The sequence below is a fragment of the Pogona vitticeps genome, chromosome 3 (assembly GCF_051106095.1).
Source record: "Pogona vitticeps strain Pit_001003342236 chromosome 3, PviZW2.1, whole genome shotgun sequence".
NCBI lineage: Eukaryota > Metazoa > Chordata > Lepidosauria > Squamata > Agamidae > Pogona > Pogona vitticeps.
The window spans coordinates 197,194,177-197,212,747 of record NC_135785.1 but is presented as its reverse complement, the minus strand read 5'-3'; the positions used below and the strand labels follow the sequence as shown (position 1 = coordinate 197,212,747).

At 39.7% G+C, this 18,571-nt stretch overlaps 1 protein-coding gene across 1 annotated transcript in view; it reads left to right on the top strand.

The window, feature by feature from the left end:
• The window catches only part of EFHC2 (EF-hand domain containing 2), a 65,005-nt gene that overhangs the window by 3,505 nt on the left and 42,929 nt on the right, over positions 1-18,571 (top strand). Inside the window, exons 2-4 of the mRNA XM_020783855.3 lie at positions 3,503-3,691; positions 8,064-8,214; positions 17,682-17,905. Coding sequence (XP_020639514.3) covers positions 3,503-3,691; positions 8,064-8,214; positions 17,682-17,905 — 564 coding nt within the window. The remainder of the gene's footprint in view (positions 1-3,502; positions 3,692-8,063; positions 8,215-17,681; positions 17,906-18,571) is intronic.

The window sequence follows — 18,571 nt, the reverse complement described above, 5'->3', positions numbered from 1 at the left end:
CAGTTTGGCGTCCCACTGCCTCCAGTGAGCTCCCACTTAGAAGCCCTGCCCATAGAAGGTGGGGCAGGGAAGCCAGGATACTGCTTTTGAGTGGCCACCTGTAGAAGGGGGTGGGGCACCAAACTGTCCAACACCTTTGTTAGCAGTAAATGAACCAGGCAGAACTGGCAGTTTGTGCTCATCTCTATTGTTGAGGATAGAAATAGTTATGCTGTTGCCCTTTTCCTCATTTTTCATAAAGTTTTAGATAACATACACTGTAGAACAAAGAGAAGGCTGCTCATCAAAGAACGTATTTCAGAGGTGCTAAAAGTAAAGAACCAAGCACGGGTTGCTAAATGCTCATTTTTAAATCTTCTCATGCAGCAGCTGGAAGGAGCCCTGATGTACAGAGAGAATTGCCTTTCCTCACACATTCCCCTCCTGAAAAATTGTACCCCTACCAGCTCATGCTGTTGTTGTTTGCCTCTGAAACTGTTGTGGTGGTAAATAAACTGATGGTTCTGATTTGGATCCCCATGTTGTTACTTTTTCTGGAAGAAAAATTGGTTTGCACTTAGCTTGTTTCTTTTTTAAAATATGCTTTACTCAACATGTGTTTTGAACAAAGTTTATCTCAAACAATGTCTGGAGATACTCTTTGTCGGTTTTGCTTGTTAGATAGAATTTTGGTTAAGTAAAGTCTGAAAACATGGTTATTGTGGGTTTTTCGGACTGTTTGGCTGTTTTCTGGAGTTTTTTCTTCCTAACGTTTTACCAGTCTCTGTGGCCGGCATCTTCAGATGACAGGAGCTAGAATTCTGTCTTTGTAGTGTAGTCTGGTGTAGTGTGTAGGATTGTTGAGTGTTTGTAGCTAGGATCAGGGTTTTTATTCTTTTCAGGAGATTGGGTGTTTCCAGTGATCAGGGTCTTTTTTGTTATGGGTGTTTTGTTGTGATGGGAGGGGGAGAAAACCCACAACAACCATTGGATCCTGGCCGTGAAAGCCTTCGAGAACACATCTAAAAACATGCTCTGAAAGATCCCCTGCTGAAAGTGTGGATGGAGATGAAGAAATTGACAAGGAACTCCTTCTTGCATTAGCTTAAGTTAAGCAAGTTTTTACTGCAGATTTTTGTGATCTTAATAAATAAAATATATTGATGTTTACCCACTTTTGATGGACAGAATTCAGTTGTGGATTTACACTGGTGTATGTGCAATTGCATAAATGGTAAACATTGTGATGGTGATTTGCCACAAATTAACAAGTTGTATGTATTCGCGAAGGCTTTCATGGCTGGGATCTAATGGTTGTTGTGGGTTTTTCGGGCTCTTTGGCTGTGTTCTGAAGGTTTTTCTTCCTAACGTTTCAGCAGTCTCAATGACCGGCATCTTCAGAGGACAGAAGTCAGAACTCTATCTGTGCTCTGGTGCAGTTTGTTTGGGAGTTGAGTATTTATAGCTGTGGGATCAGCATTTGTCCTTTTCAAGAGATGGGTGATTATGGTGATCATGAGAGACACTGCAGACTAAAACAACTGGAAAAATTGGCCGTAGCTGAACATGCCCTAAAGCAAGCTGGACATGAAATTCTATTTCAAAATACTAAAATACTGGACAAAACCATCAATCATTACGTTAGACTGCACAGGGAAGCCATTGAAATCCACAAACATCAACAGAGCTTCAACAAAAAAGAAGAAAGTTTCAACCTCAACAAAGCTTGGCTTCCAGCACTGAAAAATACAGCTTGTGAAAGGTCAACAAACTCTACCCAGCCACAAGGACCGATGATCACTACACACAAAAGACCAGGTAACGAGACCCATCAATCACAGTGACAGATCATCTCTCCTCCTTATCACAACAATACACCCACAACAAAAACACACCGATCACCATAATCACCCATCTCTTGAAAAGGACAAAAGCTGATCCCACAGCTATAAATACTCAGCTCCCAAACAAACTGCACCAGAGCACAGAGTTCTGACTTCTGTCCTCTGAAGTTGCTGGCCACAGAGACTGGCAAAAGTTAGAAAGAATAACCTTTGGAACGCGGCCAAAGAGCCTGAAAAACCCACAACAACCACAACAAGTTATCACTTGCATCTCTAGTCTTGTGGCAACCATGTGACTGTGTTTGACCAGAAAGTAATTACTGGTGATTAGAGATGGGCATGAACTAGTTCATCAGTTTGATGTGGTTTGGCAGTTTGGCTGCACAGCTGTTCCAGCCCTTGCCCTATCTCTGCCAGGCACCCACTCAAAGGCAGTACCCAGAGGAGGCAGGGCTGGGAAGCTGCGCCACTGTCTCTGAATTGGTGCCTACTAGATGAGGCAGGGCAAGGGAAGCCGGGATGCCTACAGAACATCTGTGCAACTGAACCATGGTTCGTGCCCATCTCTACTGGCAATTCACTGCTGCAGTTTATCCTGTTACACTTATATGACAATGGGATTCTGGCTAACATGTTCTTAAAAGAACTCAGTCCTTCACTGCCTTCATGTAATATATACAGTGGTGCCTCGCAAGACGAATTTACTTCATTCCACGGTTAATGCTGTCTTGTAAAAGATTCATCTTGCGAAACACGTTTTTCCATAGGAATGCATTGAAATCTAATTAATGTGTTTCTGTGGGCAAAAAAAGTCAGAACAAAGTCAAATTTGGTTCACAAAGGGCTTATTAAGTGCTCTTTAAACCATACATATTATGCAGGTGATTTAAATTTTTTCAATCAGAAAACTTTAACTTTTTAAACATCATAGAAAAAAACATTTAAACATCAGCAAATATGAAGCAGGAACAAAAAATGGAAAACATTCTTCTTGCGAAGCATAGCCATAGGAACATTTGTCTTGCAAGTCATCAACCCCCATTGCCAAAACCATTTGTCTTGCAAGTTTTTTGTCTTGCGAGGCACCACTGTAGTTGAAATTATATGAGACTAACATTAATAGCAGAGCTGGCAGTTGTTTTTTTTTTTTTTTTGCGTTTTTAATAAGGATGGAGCCCCAAAGGATTACTCCTTTTGCAATATAATGGACATGAATACAAACACTGAGTGCTGTGCATTAATAGATCTGAAACAGAAGAAAATTTAGTGCCTACAGTGTCAATATGTTTGTGCTGTTATAGACCTAGTGTACAGCATGTAATGTGTATATTGATTTGTTCACGGTTTTTACCAAAGGTTAAAATCATTAACCAATCATATCATAGGGCTCTGTTTCTTCACTAAAGAAAACAGTGGAGTTGTTGTTTGGCAGATGTGCCCAAGGAACCTATCAAGTGGGAGTAATTCATTGCAGAGCAATATCATGTGAGGATTTAGAAGGAGACCAATTTAGAGGAACATTAAAATGATGAAAAGATCTTTTATCATTATTTCCCCATGATTATGTATGTTTAGTGGATCTTGAATAATGCTGAAAGTATATTCTTGTAGTTTCTGGATTTTTTAAAACGTCCTGCTATTTTTACCTTTCTTAATTTTTTTCCCCATCTTGACTTCAGCTAGGGAAAGAAAAGTTCCATAAGTCTCAACATTGGAGTTACTGCAATAAGGTTTCTATGTTGGTGGGAGAAGACAAACCTGGAATAGGAGGTGAACCTTTGCCTGGGCAAAAGCTGAAACCAAAGTACAGTGTTTTTCCTAGAGGACTTGGAAGTGATGCCCCTTCATGGGTAGCATTTGATAAACAGGTATGTTGAGAGCAAACTATTCATGTGCACATGTGGTTGTGTTGCAATGAACATTTTCCTATTGACTCCTGTGTCTCCACCTCTGAAATATTTATTATTTATTTACTGAAATAGTCACTTGCACCATCTAGTGGCAAAAAAGGAAGAAATATCTCTCCAATACATGGCTAGCTTGGCCCCCAACCCCCTAAAGCAGTGGTCCCCAACCTTGGGCCTCCAGATGTTCTTGGACTTCAACTCCCAGAAATCCTGGCTAGCAGAAGTGGTGGTGAAGGCTTCTGGGAGTTGTAGTCCAAGAACATCTGGAGGCCCAAGGTTGGGGACCACTGCCTTAAAGGACACAAAGTAACTTCTGACAAAAAAAAGGGCAAGGGTAAGGGGGCTGCTTGTAGCTTACATGGTTCATTTTGCTCTCCATTGCTTTAGAGGTATCATGGGGAAATTGTAAATGTGGCGCAGAAATTTCTGTATGTGCAGAAAAAGAAATTTCCATTGTGTTGTTTACTAAATCACTATGTCTACTTTTGTGTCATTCATGTGTCACTTGCATCCTCCATGGGGTAAGATGGGGAACATCCACAAGCTGAATGAAGACCATTGGCTGCCTCTGTGGTTAGGAGGATCTAAAAAAATTACTAGAGATAAAACAGATTGGAGATAACTTTGGAACAGAGGAGGGAAGGAGAGAATATGTGAGCTGAGAGCTTATTTCTGATCTACCAGACCTTAGTTTGGAAAATGGAGAATGTGCCTTTGAAGGTTATACAGCACTCAAAAATGCTAAATGTATGCAAGTTATCATTATTTATCTTTTTAGAAATATTATTGGATTAATTATTACAGGTGTCATGCATGTATTCTCATGACATCTGAGATTACAGTGCTACCTACTTCCCTGTGAGTATATCTCAGCGAACTCAACAGATCCCCTGAGCAAATATACAGTGACTCTGTATGAGCTGTCCAATTTTTAGACTTTTTATTCCAGCATTTCAAAAAGTATTATTTACAAAATTGTGACATTTAAAAATAGTTATCCCTTTGCTCCTAATTTGCATTTTCTGGGAGTTTAAAATATAGAATTAAGGTGAGCAGACAAGGAAGGAAGTCTGTACAGTATGTTGCATTTCAGTGATATGTAAAATAATGCTTTTGTTTTTCCCATTTGTAATGCATATCTGAAAGAATGCAGTGCTTCTGGCATAATCTACAAGTCAGGTTCGGCCAAAGTGCTTTCATGTAAATCACTTCCTAGGCTGTGAAAATCAGCGGGGCAGAATCAACATAAATCCAAATATACAGTTACTTAACTGGGTTGAGGATTAGGATGTTAAATAGTTAAGTCACTTATAGGACAATTCATGCTTGAAAATGTTTCTCATAAAATTTGTTCATCAAATTATACTATCCAAGGAAGCTAAACGTAATGTGGTTTTCAAAGTGCCCCACAGGATTTGGCTAATCTCCATTTTCTCTCTCTTCTTCCCTTCCACATTAATTTTTTTTATATACAACTGCTAATTTTATAGAAAGAGAAAGCATAAACAATAATGCATACACATGCCAAACACCAGGCAGCTGGTGATATTTTTGTTACCAAAGTTATACGCTTATAAGAAGCAGCAGAGTCTCCAAAATTCTGGAATCTGGATTGAAAAATATAATCTGCAGTGTTTATTTCCTTCTAATTTGAAACTTTTTCTCACTGAGGTTTATGACTTTACCCGTTTGATATGGGTAATGTTAGCAGCACAATCAGTGTTTAATTATCTGTGCACAGTCTATCTAATTAGGAGATTAAATCTGCTCATTAAGGGCAAGTTCAGACGAGACTTTACTGTGTGTTAATCACTTCTCTTACCCCCCCCCAGCTGCTATCACTTTATCATGGGAGCAGACCTTGCTTCAGCATCCTTTCTCTAAAACATACTAAATGATTTCATTCTTCCTGCAGTCTATGGCATCCTGATCCTGTGCATGTTTACCCAGAAATAAACTCCATTATGTTCGGTGAGATTTGCTTCTGAACAGATTCAATACATTTTTCAGGGTATGCTTAAATAGCCAGAAAAGGACCAGAGCTACATATCACTGCAGTAGCAAATTGACCAAGTGTAAATGTGAGAGTAATATTTTATTTATTAATTTAAAATTAATTTAAAATTAATTTATTTATTTAAAATATTTTCACCCTGTCTTTCTCCTTAAAAGGACCCAAATCAGCCTACATCAGTAAAAAGACAATATTTAAAGCTAAAAACAACAAGTATACAAATATTAAAAAATAATTATTGTATTAAAACTGGTAAATAAAGTCATGTGAAAGAGAAAGTACACTCGCTTTGAATTTTTTGGTTTTCATATCAGGACATCATAAACAGGACAATAAAAACCATCTGGTCCTTAGCAGGTCTGAAAAGTAGGTAAAAACAGTCTCAGATGAACAACACATATTATACTGTGTCACTGTTTATTTCTAAAAAATAAAACCCAAATGGAGAAACTATGTGTGAAAAACTAAGTACATCTTTACTGCTTCCATAAGAATTAAGAGACTAAGTAGCAGCCAGGTGCTGCTAACCTAATGCTCTTGAGTAATTGATCATCAGCAAGTGTGATCACCTCTATAAAAGAGGTTTTAGCAGTTTGCTGTTCTGGATCATTCAGGTGTGTGTTAACACAATGCCAAGGAAGAAATAAATCAGCACTGGTATTAGAGAAGCAGTTGTTGCCGCCCATCAATCTGGAAAGTGAGCAATGTGAGAGACTGATAAAGTCATACAGAAAACAGTTGCTTTAAGGTATTGCTGCTAAAGGTGGTTCTACAATCTTGAATCATAAGGTGTACTTAGTTTTTCCCACATTTCTCCATTTTTTGTTAAATAAATAATGGCACAGTGTAATATGTCATGTGTTGTTGTTCATCTGAAGTTCCATTTACCTAATTTGGCAAGGACCAGATGATTTCTATTGTCTTGATAAGTAAAACCATAGAATTAAAAGAGGGTATACTTTCTTTTCCACATGACTGCAAAATCAATACTAAAAACACATTAAAAAGCAACAGAGCACAACGATACATTCAAAAACCCCTCTCAGACAACCAGTCACTAAGTAAAAGCCTGCCGGAAGAGAAAGGTCCCACTTGTGGAAGGACAGCAAAGATGGGACCAGCCTGGCCTCCTGTGGGAGGAAGTTCCAAAGTCTGGGAGCAGCAACAGAGAAGGCTTTCTCCTGTGTCCTCACCAGATGCACCTGTGAGGGTGGTGGGCCCGAGAGAAAGGCCTCTCCTGATGATCTTAATACCTGGGCAGGCTCATAAAGGGAGATGTGGTCTTTGAGATAGCTTGCACCAAGGTTACCTCCAGAGGTGCATGGCTCCACATGCGCGCCTCTGCGCCCCCTCCATGCAGCATTCCTCCTCCTCTCCTCACAAACAGCTATCATTTCCAGCCCCTTTGGTTCCGGTCGTGACAGAACTCTGCTCAGGGGGTTGGAGCCTTGCCTAGCGGGGACGTAAATTACAGGGAACATTGGCTTGGCGCCAAACTGTTTAGAGTTTTAAAGGTTAAAACCAGCACGTTGAGTTGCTCCTGGAAATGAATCGGCGACCAGTGGAGCTTCTGTAACAGGGGAGTTATATGTTCCCTGTAACCAGCCCCATTTAACAACCTGGCTGCGGCATTTTGGACCTGTTGATGTTTCCAAACACTTTCCCCACAGTACTCTAGCTGGAATGTAACTAAGAAAGCGTCACCATGGCCGGATCAGATCACCGCAGGAGTGGGCACAGCTGGTGCACTCATTTTAACCATGCAGAGTCACTCCTGGCCACTGCCAAAACCTGGCTATTCAGAGCCAGAGATGAAACCAGGAGTACCCTGAGGCTATGCACTTGTGCTTTCAGAAGGGAGTGTAACCCCATTCAGCACAGGCTGCATTCCTATTCCCTGATCTGCATTTTGACTGATCAGACTCCCATGTTCCCCTCAGCATTGATACATCCAATCAATTGTGTTCACCTCTGCTCATTTTTGGGCCAATTTCCTTCTTTTTTTAAATTTTAAAAATACAAATAGGACAATGTTATGTTGACCAAGGACATTCTTATGCTGTCCCTCCTATTTAGAAATAGTGTTAATGTGATGAGCTGAAAGAATAATTGATTGTATATTCTCATCAGTGTAAGAACAATCCTGCTGTAGACCTGTGTAAACAGAAACAAGTGTGAGACAATACAACTCAAAGACACTAAATTCTGTGTTGAAATCCAAACCTTATAACTATACTTAGTTCCAGACACAGATTCATTTCATTTGCATCTTCTCTAGCGATGCAAGAAATGTTGATTTTTGTGTGCTATTTGATACAGGTATTGTCTTTTGATGCATATTTTGATGAAGAAGTCCCTGACAAAAATCAAGAACCATACAGAATAAGACATTGCAAAATATATTTCTATCTGGAAGATGATACAATTCAGGTGGTTGAACCCCAAGTGAAGAACAGTGGAATTCCGCAAGGTATTTTTACTTGCAAATATTCTAATGCTCTCTTTTAAAAACAACATAGTATTTGCCTGCGTGATACAATTTGCTGTAAATACTCAGTGCAAATTTAGCTTCAGTCACTGCTTAAGCTCCAGTCATTTAGGTTGGAGCCAACTGTAAATCAGTAAACAGTCCATTGTCTCCTCAAGTAAGTTGAATGAGATTGCATATTGTTGGAAGTGGGAGACGGAGCAGTGATGCTTGCATTGATGCTTCTACAAGTAACATCGTGCCACCAGGGGGCAGTACATGAAGAGACAGGCAGCTATGGTTCCTTTTTCTTGTGCTTTGCTCTTTTGTTGCCTTATTCACACATTGATACTATTAGGCCTTACTTTCCTTTTCGCCGCACAGCTCTTTCTCATTCTCTCTCTGTCATGTAGCTAATGACAGCAGACAACATCCTCCTTCCTTCCCAAATACTCAGCTCACTTTATTTTTATTGATGGTGATCATTTGTGGGTCATTCCAAACACCAGCTTCAACGAAAGTCACCACACGTAGGGTGTTTGAAACTCAGCATACTGTATTAACTTTCATAGGCAAATTGCTCAATCTGAAATAGAAGTTTGGCAAAATGTGAAGAAAAGTTCTTTTCCTAGTATGTTCCTCTGAGGTGTTCTCACCAACTCCAAATGAGAGTGGCATGTATGCTTCAGAGCTTTCCTCATTGTTATAAGGCAAGATTCTGAAGGGCAAAAAAATTGAAACCTTACAAGCATGAGGAGGAACATAGGTCAGCTAGCAAAACTGGTTTGTGCTAAAACATGCAGACTTGACCAGGGTGAGCTCACAGAGCAGAATAAAATACTAGATCAAAGTCTGCATGAATCAGATAAGAATGTTATGGATATTGGACAAAGGGTGAGAACGATCTCGGACAACACATAAAAATCTCTTTTTAGTAAAATCAAAATTTATCAACCTAGTTGTGATGGAACCCCTTACATGTTGGAGTAGACCACAGGATGAGATTTCAACATATCGTGTAACAACTGAATCCAGGTAAAACAGTGTTCTCGGATACGAGACTGGTTATGTCAGTTCCATAAGGGTTAATTTTTGTTTCTGCTATAGTCCATTTCCCACAATCCAGAAAGGGCTGGCCAGCTTTCCCAAGGTCAGCCAGTTTTAACAGGAGAAAGATGCTGGCTGCTGGCAGGCTTCCCCAAGGCCAGCTGGAAAGTGCAGTCAGGCGCACAGGACTGCATCCCCATTCTCCAGCTTCAATGAATCACCAATTGTCTAAAGACTTCTTATGTTCCCAAATGCTGTAGAAAATTGGTTCTGTGAATCCTCATGGTCGGATTATCCTGGTTGGAAGAAAGCAACAGAGCATAGGAGCTATTGGACAGAATATGCTCAAAATGATTTCTGTCACAGTTATCTAGGAAGTACCTTTTCCCCTCAGAGGATTTGCATGTATGAATATAGTTCCATTGACATTGGGCTAGATGTTATCTGAAAAAAAAGACCCTACACATTATTTCAGGGTGTACTTAAAGTAACCTAAAGTAATTTTCACAGCCTGCTGGGTTAAGTATCTGAGGTTATAAACTTTATATTGTTTGTCTAATTTGGAACTGAGATAATGCAGAATTGCTGGAAGAGATACAAATGTAATGAAACAATACATGTGCTAATGCAGATTGGGTGATGCAAAATGTGTATAACATACGTTAATATTCTTTTCCAGAATTTGCTTATGGATTAAATTACTTGTAGAACACAGTATTTGGACCCATCTGCTGCCTATTATACTGCATCATTTCCCTATTTATTCTGCTCCTGCGTAGTGTGCAGTACCTATTTATATTTTTATGGAGGTAGAGGTTTGTGGGCAGAGGATTACTCTGCCAGTGCTTGCCTGTCAGTCATGGCACATCTCTATATCTATATCTATGTCTATACCTCTATCTTATTTCTGATGTAACTTTATGCAATTCACATACCTCCACCATATGTTAGCAGCTGAATATCAGTGCAAGAACGGCTCACTTGCTTGCTGCTTTTAAGCTGATACCCGATTTTGAATATCTGGTCATCTAAGCAATGGTGATTTTTTTTCTTGCATATCATCAACCTAGGCAGACATAAGAAGGGAGATTTGCTGTGCAAACCAGAGGCTTCATTACGGCAGTCTTTATCACTCAATGAAATAAGTTAAGAAAAGGTTACTTTTGGGACATATGGGAGAATCTTAGGGCACTAGTAAGTGAATATGGAATTTTTCCCAGTGTAATGGAAACAAAAACAAAAACAAAACAAAAGCATTTTGAAAGACTCACAGATTTATTTTGTGGGAGCTTTTGAGAATTATACCTCACTTCCCCACATGTATCCATCAGAATCCTGTCAGTTCCTTTTGCTTGCTGAGCAGTCCATTTTGTTAGGCAGTTTCCAAAGTTGCTGAAGGAGATGTTACTGGCTACTGCCTTGCAAACTCAAAAACTGCAATAGATTGGTCAGCAGACAGTCATATTAAAGTAAAGGAACAAACAGGATTTTCAATGGAGTACAATATTTGTTTGGTCCTTTGTGAATCAACTTCAGATTCTTCCAGGAGTTTGGGAAATTTCTTTTAATGTTTCATATCCTTTGTTTGCAAGAAACCTGGCTAACTAATACCACTCCCCTCATGTTACATGGGTATACCCCATTTCTGCTTCCCGCTCTTAAACCATTTAGGAAAGGGAAAGCAAGAGGAGGCTTAGCTATTTTAGTCTCTGTCAAATTGGACGTGGAGCTAGAAGTCGTATACCAGTCTGAAAGCAATTTTATTCTGTCACTATTGGTAATGGGAACATGGGGAAATGGGATAGAGGTACTAATATGCATCAGTGCCTACTGTCTACCTGACAAAACAGAAAATCTTACCTCCTTCTGGAATGAATTGGAAGAGGCCATAAACCGTTGTGAGTTCCTGCACCCAAAAGCAGCTTGTGTGGTGACTTTAATGCCAGAGTTGGCTCTGGCTTAACTGAGATGGTAATTGATCCAGACCTAGAGTACAATGAACCCTTCTTATCTGACCGTTTTTCTTTTGATAAAGTCCTCAATAAACAAGGTAGGAAGCTAGCCGAGACAATGTCCAGCCTACAATTAATTTGCCTTCATGGCAGTTCTCGGGATGAGAAGGGATATTTCAAAGGGATATTTCACCTTCCTTAATAGTTGGACAGGGAGTGTCATCGATTATATCTTTTGTTCCCTTGGGTTGGTATCCCAGGAGACAAAATATATTAGATTGACCCGATAGCAACCACCTACCCATCTGTCTCTCCATTCCTTTGACAACACAGTGGGCCCTGCTACCGGCTGATTGGGCAGAGAGAACTATGGTTATAGGGAAATGCTTAAAATGTTCCCCCCTTGTCAACCAAACACTTTGGGAACAGCTAAACAACCCACATCTGCTGAGTGCACATAGGGATATTGTAATTGGACATAGGAATCCAATAGAGGGTACCAACTACATCAATTCTAACTTAAGATTGCTATTTATAAAAAGCCACAGGAACCTCCCTTGGCCCCTCATAGAGGGGGATGGTATGACCAAGAATATAGATTAGCTAAAAAGCATCTAGCTCATCTAACAAGGAAGATGCATTCAAATTCTAATTTGGAGGCGCTGGCTTGATACCGCTCAAAATGTAAGGAACTTTTAAAACAAAAGAAATGTGCATTTATGTCAGCTCAGTGGGAGGAACTAGAGCAGGCTGTACTGGAAAGGAAAGCAAGAAAATTCTGGGGTATGGTCTCAGCTGCAGATAGAGGTTCCAATCCTGCAACAAATGCCTGCATCACAGCAAATGCCTGGTGCCACCACTTTCAAACTATTTTCAATAGCAATGCAGATAATTGGGCCAAAAAAGGGGAGAACCCCCAGACCTTACTAATTTCCATACCCGAATGACCCCCAGTATCAGAACAGGAAGTGTGCAAACTTATTGATGCTCTAGCAACAGACAAAGCACCTGGTGAGGACATGATCCCACCAGAGGTGTATAAGAACCACCTGGAATGGTGGGCCCTAGTTCTAGCACAACTCTTCTCTCTCATTAACGGTACAGGAATTTTCCCCGAGGGGTGGAGGCAGAGCATAATTTTCCCAATTTATAAAAAAGGTGATAAACCCATCCCCCAGAACTATCGCCCAATCAGCTTACTGGATATCAGTTCCAAGCTCTATACCTGCCTTCTTTTCCAGAAGCTGGCTAAATGGATGGAGGAAAATAACATCCTTCACCAGGAACAAGCAGGTTTTAGGAAGGACCATAGCACAGTAGATGAAATCTACATGCTACATCATCTTGTATGCAAATATACCACCAGGCCATTCAAATGGCTGTTCACAGCTTTTATTGATTTTCCCTCTGCATTTGACACAATTACCAGAAATCGCCTGTGGGATAAGCTCGCAGAGACTAACATCGATAAGAGACTGCTAACCCTAATACAGGAACTATACTCCAACACAACGTTGAAGGTAAGGATTAGCACAGATGGAAGGCTGACAGAGGAAATTCATACTAACAAAGGGGTAAAACAAGGTTGTTTACTTGCACCCCTACTCTTTAACTTTTATATTAATAATATTGTAACAACTTTAAACCATCCAGACCATTCCCCCCCCGCTCAATCAGGAATTATAAGATTGCAAGCCTTATATATGCTGATGACGTTGTATTACTCTCTATGAACAAAAAAGGACTGAAGAGAAGCTTAAATAAGCTCCAAGAGTTCAGCCACCTAGAGCAACTAAAAATAAATTACACAAAATATAAAGTGATTATTTTTGGAAAGCATTCCCCCAATTTCAGCTGGACTATAGGCAAATATAAAATAAAACAAGTTGAGACCATTAAGTACCTAGGAGTGCATTTTGATGAGAAAAACTGCTGGAAATCCCAGATACAGAGTACCAAAATGACGGTTCAGAAATCTAGCCATGCTCTGGCCAAATTTTTCCATTCTAAAGGTGGTAACCTAGGAACCCCAGCTTTAGGGAGGATGATCCCTCAAATGCTATATGGAATTGAGATTTGGGGTGTGAATCAGAATAACCTGCACCATCTTGAAGTAGGACAGAACAAGTTTCTGAGGCACATCCTTGCAGCACCTTGGGGGACTCCAGCAGCTTTTCTTAGAACAGAGACAGGCATGGTGTCCATTAAAGCCAGGGCAGCTCTAGCTATATTTGCCTACTATAAGAGGGTGATGGATTTGTCCGATCACCGCCTACCTAAATGCTGTATGGTAGAGCAATGGAACAGTGTGGCTGGGCAACTTTAGGTCAAACCTTACTAAAATCTAAATCCCTCTCCATAGACATTTTTGTTTTTTCTGGGGTTAAAATAATGTTGAGGGACTGGATCTATAAACTGGATAATGACCAGGACTTAGCCTTAATAGACTCTTCAAATTTCTCTCACTGGTACCATCTGCTTAAAACAAACCACTCAAGGGTGCAATACTTGCATATATTTACTTTTGCCTCCTTGAGAACCGCATTCACAGAATTCAATTTTCAAACCATGCCAACTGCTGTCTTAAACGGCAGGTACATGAATGTCTCCAAGCATCTAAGGCTGTGTATTTGTGGAGCAAGTGAGATAGAGGATGTTGTTCACCATTTACTCAACTGTCAACTCTATTAAAACCCCAGAGAAAAGTTCCTGGGAAACATTTTGGCTGCCCTACAGGAGAAAAGTCCTCAGATAAAGGTGGGCAGGTTACTTTTGGACTGTGGCCTATATGTTTCATACAGAACAGCACTGTTTGCAAAAGCAGCCAAAAACATCCGCGCTAATTTCCTGAGAGCTATCGTGATCAATTGTGTGGGGGACTCCTAGATATAACCCAAACATGTTGCCTGATTTTCTCCTCCCCTTTAATCTTTCCTCTTGTGGATAGGCCTCTTATTATTTTACCATGTCTGTGATTTTATCATGATTTTACTTGATCATATTTCAATCCATAGTGACAGGATTTAGCCAATACAATAAACTTGCAACTTGTAACTTCAGATTCTGAGACCAATGTTGTGGCCAATAAAGCTACTTTTGTGTATAACAGAAGTGGGCCAGTTGTGGGCTGTTGTCCAGGGAGGTTTTCCCACTATTCTTGGGGCCTTCAAGCGTTGCAACCCCACAAGTTTTTTTTTTTAAAAGAGAGAGACTGAAAAATTGCTGAGCAGTTAGTTCCCTTTGTGTAGAGTTGCCAGATACATGGGTACCAAAAGGAGGACACAAAGACAAAAAAGAGGACAGAGGAGGACGTATTGAATCTTTCATTTGAATCGTTCCGGATTAAACCCGCAGTCAATACAATTTTATCACAATAGCTGCCAATAAATGTCTCTTAGTGAACCGACCAAGAAACAGTCATGTTAAAAAATGAAAATAAATTCAATGGAGGCTTTTTTTTTCAAAATACTAAAAAACATTATTTAAACAGCCAATTGCAGCCGAACCCACCCTGGCCCGGCTCCGGGATCCCCCGGCTGCTCACACTGTGCACAGGCTCAGAGGCAACCTTGCTAATCTAGATGCCCAAACAAGGCTCCAGCGCAGGCAGGGGGAAAGCAGCGCTGGGCAAAACTGGATGAGGCAGCCGCCCCTGACAGTCATAAGTTCAAGTCTGGGGAGGGTGGGAGTTGGAGTCCCTGAAAGGGACTTTGAACACACACAGTCTGGGTGCTCACCTTCTCATCAATGCGCTCGGGCACTGCTTGCTCCTGCCTGGTTCGGCGGGCGGTGCTCCGCTCACGCTGCCTTTCTGGGCTCTATGTGGGCTGGACAGGCATGGCGGTTCACTGAGCAGCCGCCATCGCGGCAGGAGGGGGTGAGGGCTGCGCTCCAGCACCAGCAGCAGGTAATGGGGGGGTGGATGGGCGGATTGGGGCCGGGAAGGACAGGGGGAGGGGAGTCCTTCCTCCTCTCCCCCTCCCATCCAAATTATAACATAAAATCTACAAAAGCCTGACATTTTAAAGGTTTTTATCTTTGCCTGCCTGACGGGAGGACATTAGGCTAAAAAGGAGGTCAAGTCCTCCTTTTGCCTGACATCTGGCAACCCTACCTTTGTGGCCTCTAGATGTGAGGGACAATTTTGCTGTGTTTAAAATGGCCCCTTAGAGCCCCAAGGCAATCCATATTCTCCCAAAGGTGCAAGCTTTTTAAAAAGAAAAAGACATTATTTTAGTTAAAGCCATTTTTCAGTTGACCAAATGAATTGTATTGCAGCATACCTTTCCCAATAAAATAAAACAACAATAAAACAACAACAACAACAACAACAACAACACAACTATGCAAATCAGTCTCTGTGTCCAAACCTAACTCCTCCCGTTTAGCCCACCAGGCTGCAGCAAATCTAAAAAATATCCCTTGGCTGCATCCAGATTATACACAAGATTGTAAAGAAAATAAGGCTATGTTATCTGAACAGGAAGGTTATAATGTTCTAAATAAATATAGTAAAAGTTATGAGATCATGAAATTGGTACCTAAACGTTGGAAACCATTTTCAGAATTATAAATTGCTCTAACTAATGGGATAATATTTCTCTTATGACTCTTTTCTGATATTTTTTTTCCTAAAGTATTTTAAATTGTTTTCAATTAGTGGTCTTTATAATATTATTGTATGTTTAAATGCATTTTAGTATCTCAATTTACTGAGTGTTCTAATTGCATCTGATTAGGTGTGATGTAAATGAAATAAATACCAGTAACTACTGTTGTGGCACTAATTTTTCTGATCATTCACAGTCCTGCTCTTATTTTGTGAAAAAATAAATAAACATACTTCTGCCGAGATGCACCTGTTTTTGGTTTTATTTTTCTCTTTAATTTGCTTCAAGGACAAACGATGTTTTTTCATATAAAAACAGACACATTCAATGAGTTAAAATAGAAAATCAGAAATTCTTATGTGTTTGCTCCGTATCTGCTTTTTATAAAGTTTGTATACCCCTTTATATAAATGGTGATGCAAATACAAGGGGTGATGGGCAATGATTAAGAGTGGACATAAGTAGATAAGATTTGCCTTACTGGAAATATGGCAGAATATAGTATAGAGGTCTAAATTTGGAATTATTAGCATAAAATGTTATGCAGCATATGAACCAGAAATCTGAGCTCCTTAAACAGTTGTACCTGCAAGTAGTGGTTAAACTGCTGTACTGCAGCCAAAACTGTGCTCACAATCCGGGGTTCAATCCCAGATAGTTGGCTCAAGATTGACTTAGCCTTCTAGCCTTCCAAGGTTGGTAAAATGAATAGCCAGCTTGGGGGGTGGGGGAATGTGTAGCCTGCATAATTAATTTGTAAACCACCTAGAGAGTGCTTGAAGCGCTATGGGGTGGTATGTAAGCTGCATTTGTTTTTGTTTTTGTTTTGTTTGCATTGCTTCCTTTGCAAGTCATATTCACTTTTTACCTTGTCAACATGATTAAAATGGTTTCAGGTTTTTTTTAAAATGCTGTGGGTATTTTATAGTAATTTTGAGTCCTCTTGTTTACTTTGTAAAAAAAAGCAAGTTTTGTTTGTTTGACTATTTGAGAAATATGGAGAGACGTTACAATTATTTATAAGAAATAATCCTTTGTTCCTGTCCTTCTTCCTTCAGTCTGCTGCTTACGCATACAGTCTCACCACAGGGCTCCCCACCTAAATTATACTTATATTGCATAGACAGGGCAGATATACAGGATTTGTCATTATCCTGATATCCATCCATCAAACTATAAAACTGAGGGACTTCAAGTTGCATGAATATATGTGCATATTGGATTTTTATCACACATGGAAATAAGTCTTCTTGAAGTCAACAGGGATATTTTTGTGGACATGTATAGGACTGTATGAAAAATGTACTTAGACTCAGAAAATCAATAATAGAAGTTAAACTAAATAAACAAAACAGCAGCACAATATGTCAGAGAGATTAGCCATTTCCAAACAAAACACAAGGCAAATGCTCATCAAAATATGCCTTCACTTGTGACCAAACAACCTAAGTTTCACGAGGCAGAAAGTTTTACAGACTGGGTGTACCTACAGAGGAAGCCAGAGAAAACGTCAACGTATATTAACAAGTAAATAAATAAATGATGTATGGGGAAAAATAGCATTTGAGGAAGACTAGATTAAATAATTGCTAACATGGTGGGATTTAATTTCAAAATGAGAGGTATTTAAATGCCATTCACATATGTCAATTTGAAGTGGTCCTTTTCAGAAACAGCTTCAAATAATTGTTTCTATCAAATATATTGTATAAATGGTGGTCTAGGCACTGAGCTACCCTGTGACTGGTTTCAGCTTCAGGGATCTTGAATATTCTGCTTGAGAATGGTATTTTTCATAACAATACATTAATGTAAAGTTTGTGTTTGGAAAAAAAATTGATTGCATTTTTTCCCAACAAAGGAACACTTATTCGGCGTCATCGGATCCCACTTCCACCACCTGATGAAGATCAGTTCTATAACATAGAGTATTTCAACCTCAACACAGATATTGTATTTTATGGACGAAGATTTAAGATTATAGATTGTGATCAATTCACGAAAAACTTTTTGAGGAAAATGGGAGTGAGATTAAAGCCTCCACAAAATCGTCCGGATGATCCATATACCAAAGAACGTCAAAAGGTTAGCTGTAACTATAAGTTACAATGGGAAACTGATCAAAATGTATGTTTGTCTGGTCCATAAAATATGCTTTTTAAACACCTCAGACTGTAAGTGTTAAATGCAAATATTGTGTTTGTGAATATACTCTATTTCTGAAGGAAAACAAATCAGCAAATGGCTGTCAGGCAAGAGGTAACTGCAGTGTCAACATATTACACAGATTACAGTAAATCTGTTTTGTGTATTTTCTAAATAAATTCTTCTTTCTTCATAACAAATAGCATAAGAACACAGAAATAAATTTTGCAGTTTGTATCTCAGTAGTCTTCTAGTTGCCACCAGTGTAAGTTCTGATGCTTTTGGTGAATGTGACAATGTACATTTAACTTGTTTTTATGCTCTACTTGCCAGATAGCAGTCAGTGGACAATCCAGTAATGTAATGCCATATGAACATCATGATATAATCAGCTGCGGCCATATTTTCTAAATAAAAAGTTTCTATCATCTCTCCCCCACCCTTTTAAGGGTCCTAGACTCCCTTAGGATGTCCCTTAGAATCTAGATTATACACAAGAGAAGTATTTGAGGATAGTGGGATGGCAGACAGTTTTAATTCCAGCAATCACTGCCTCCGTTTGCAGTGACAATGTTGGGAATGATAGAGGCAATTTTTGGTCATGTA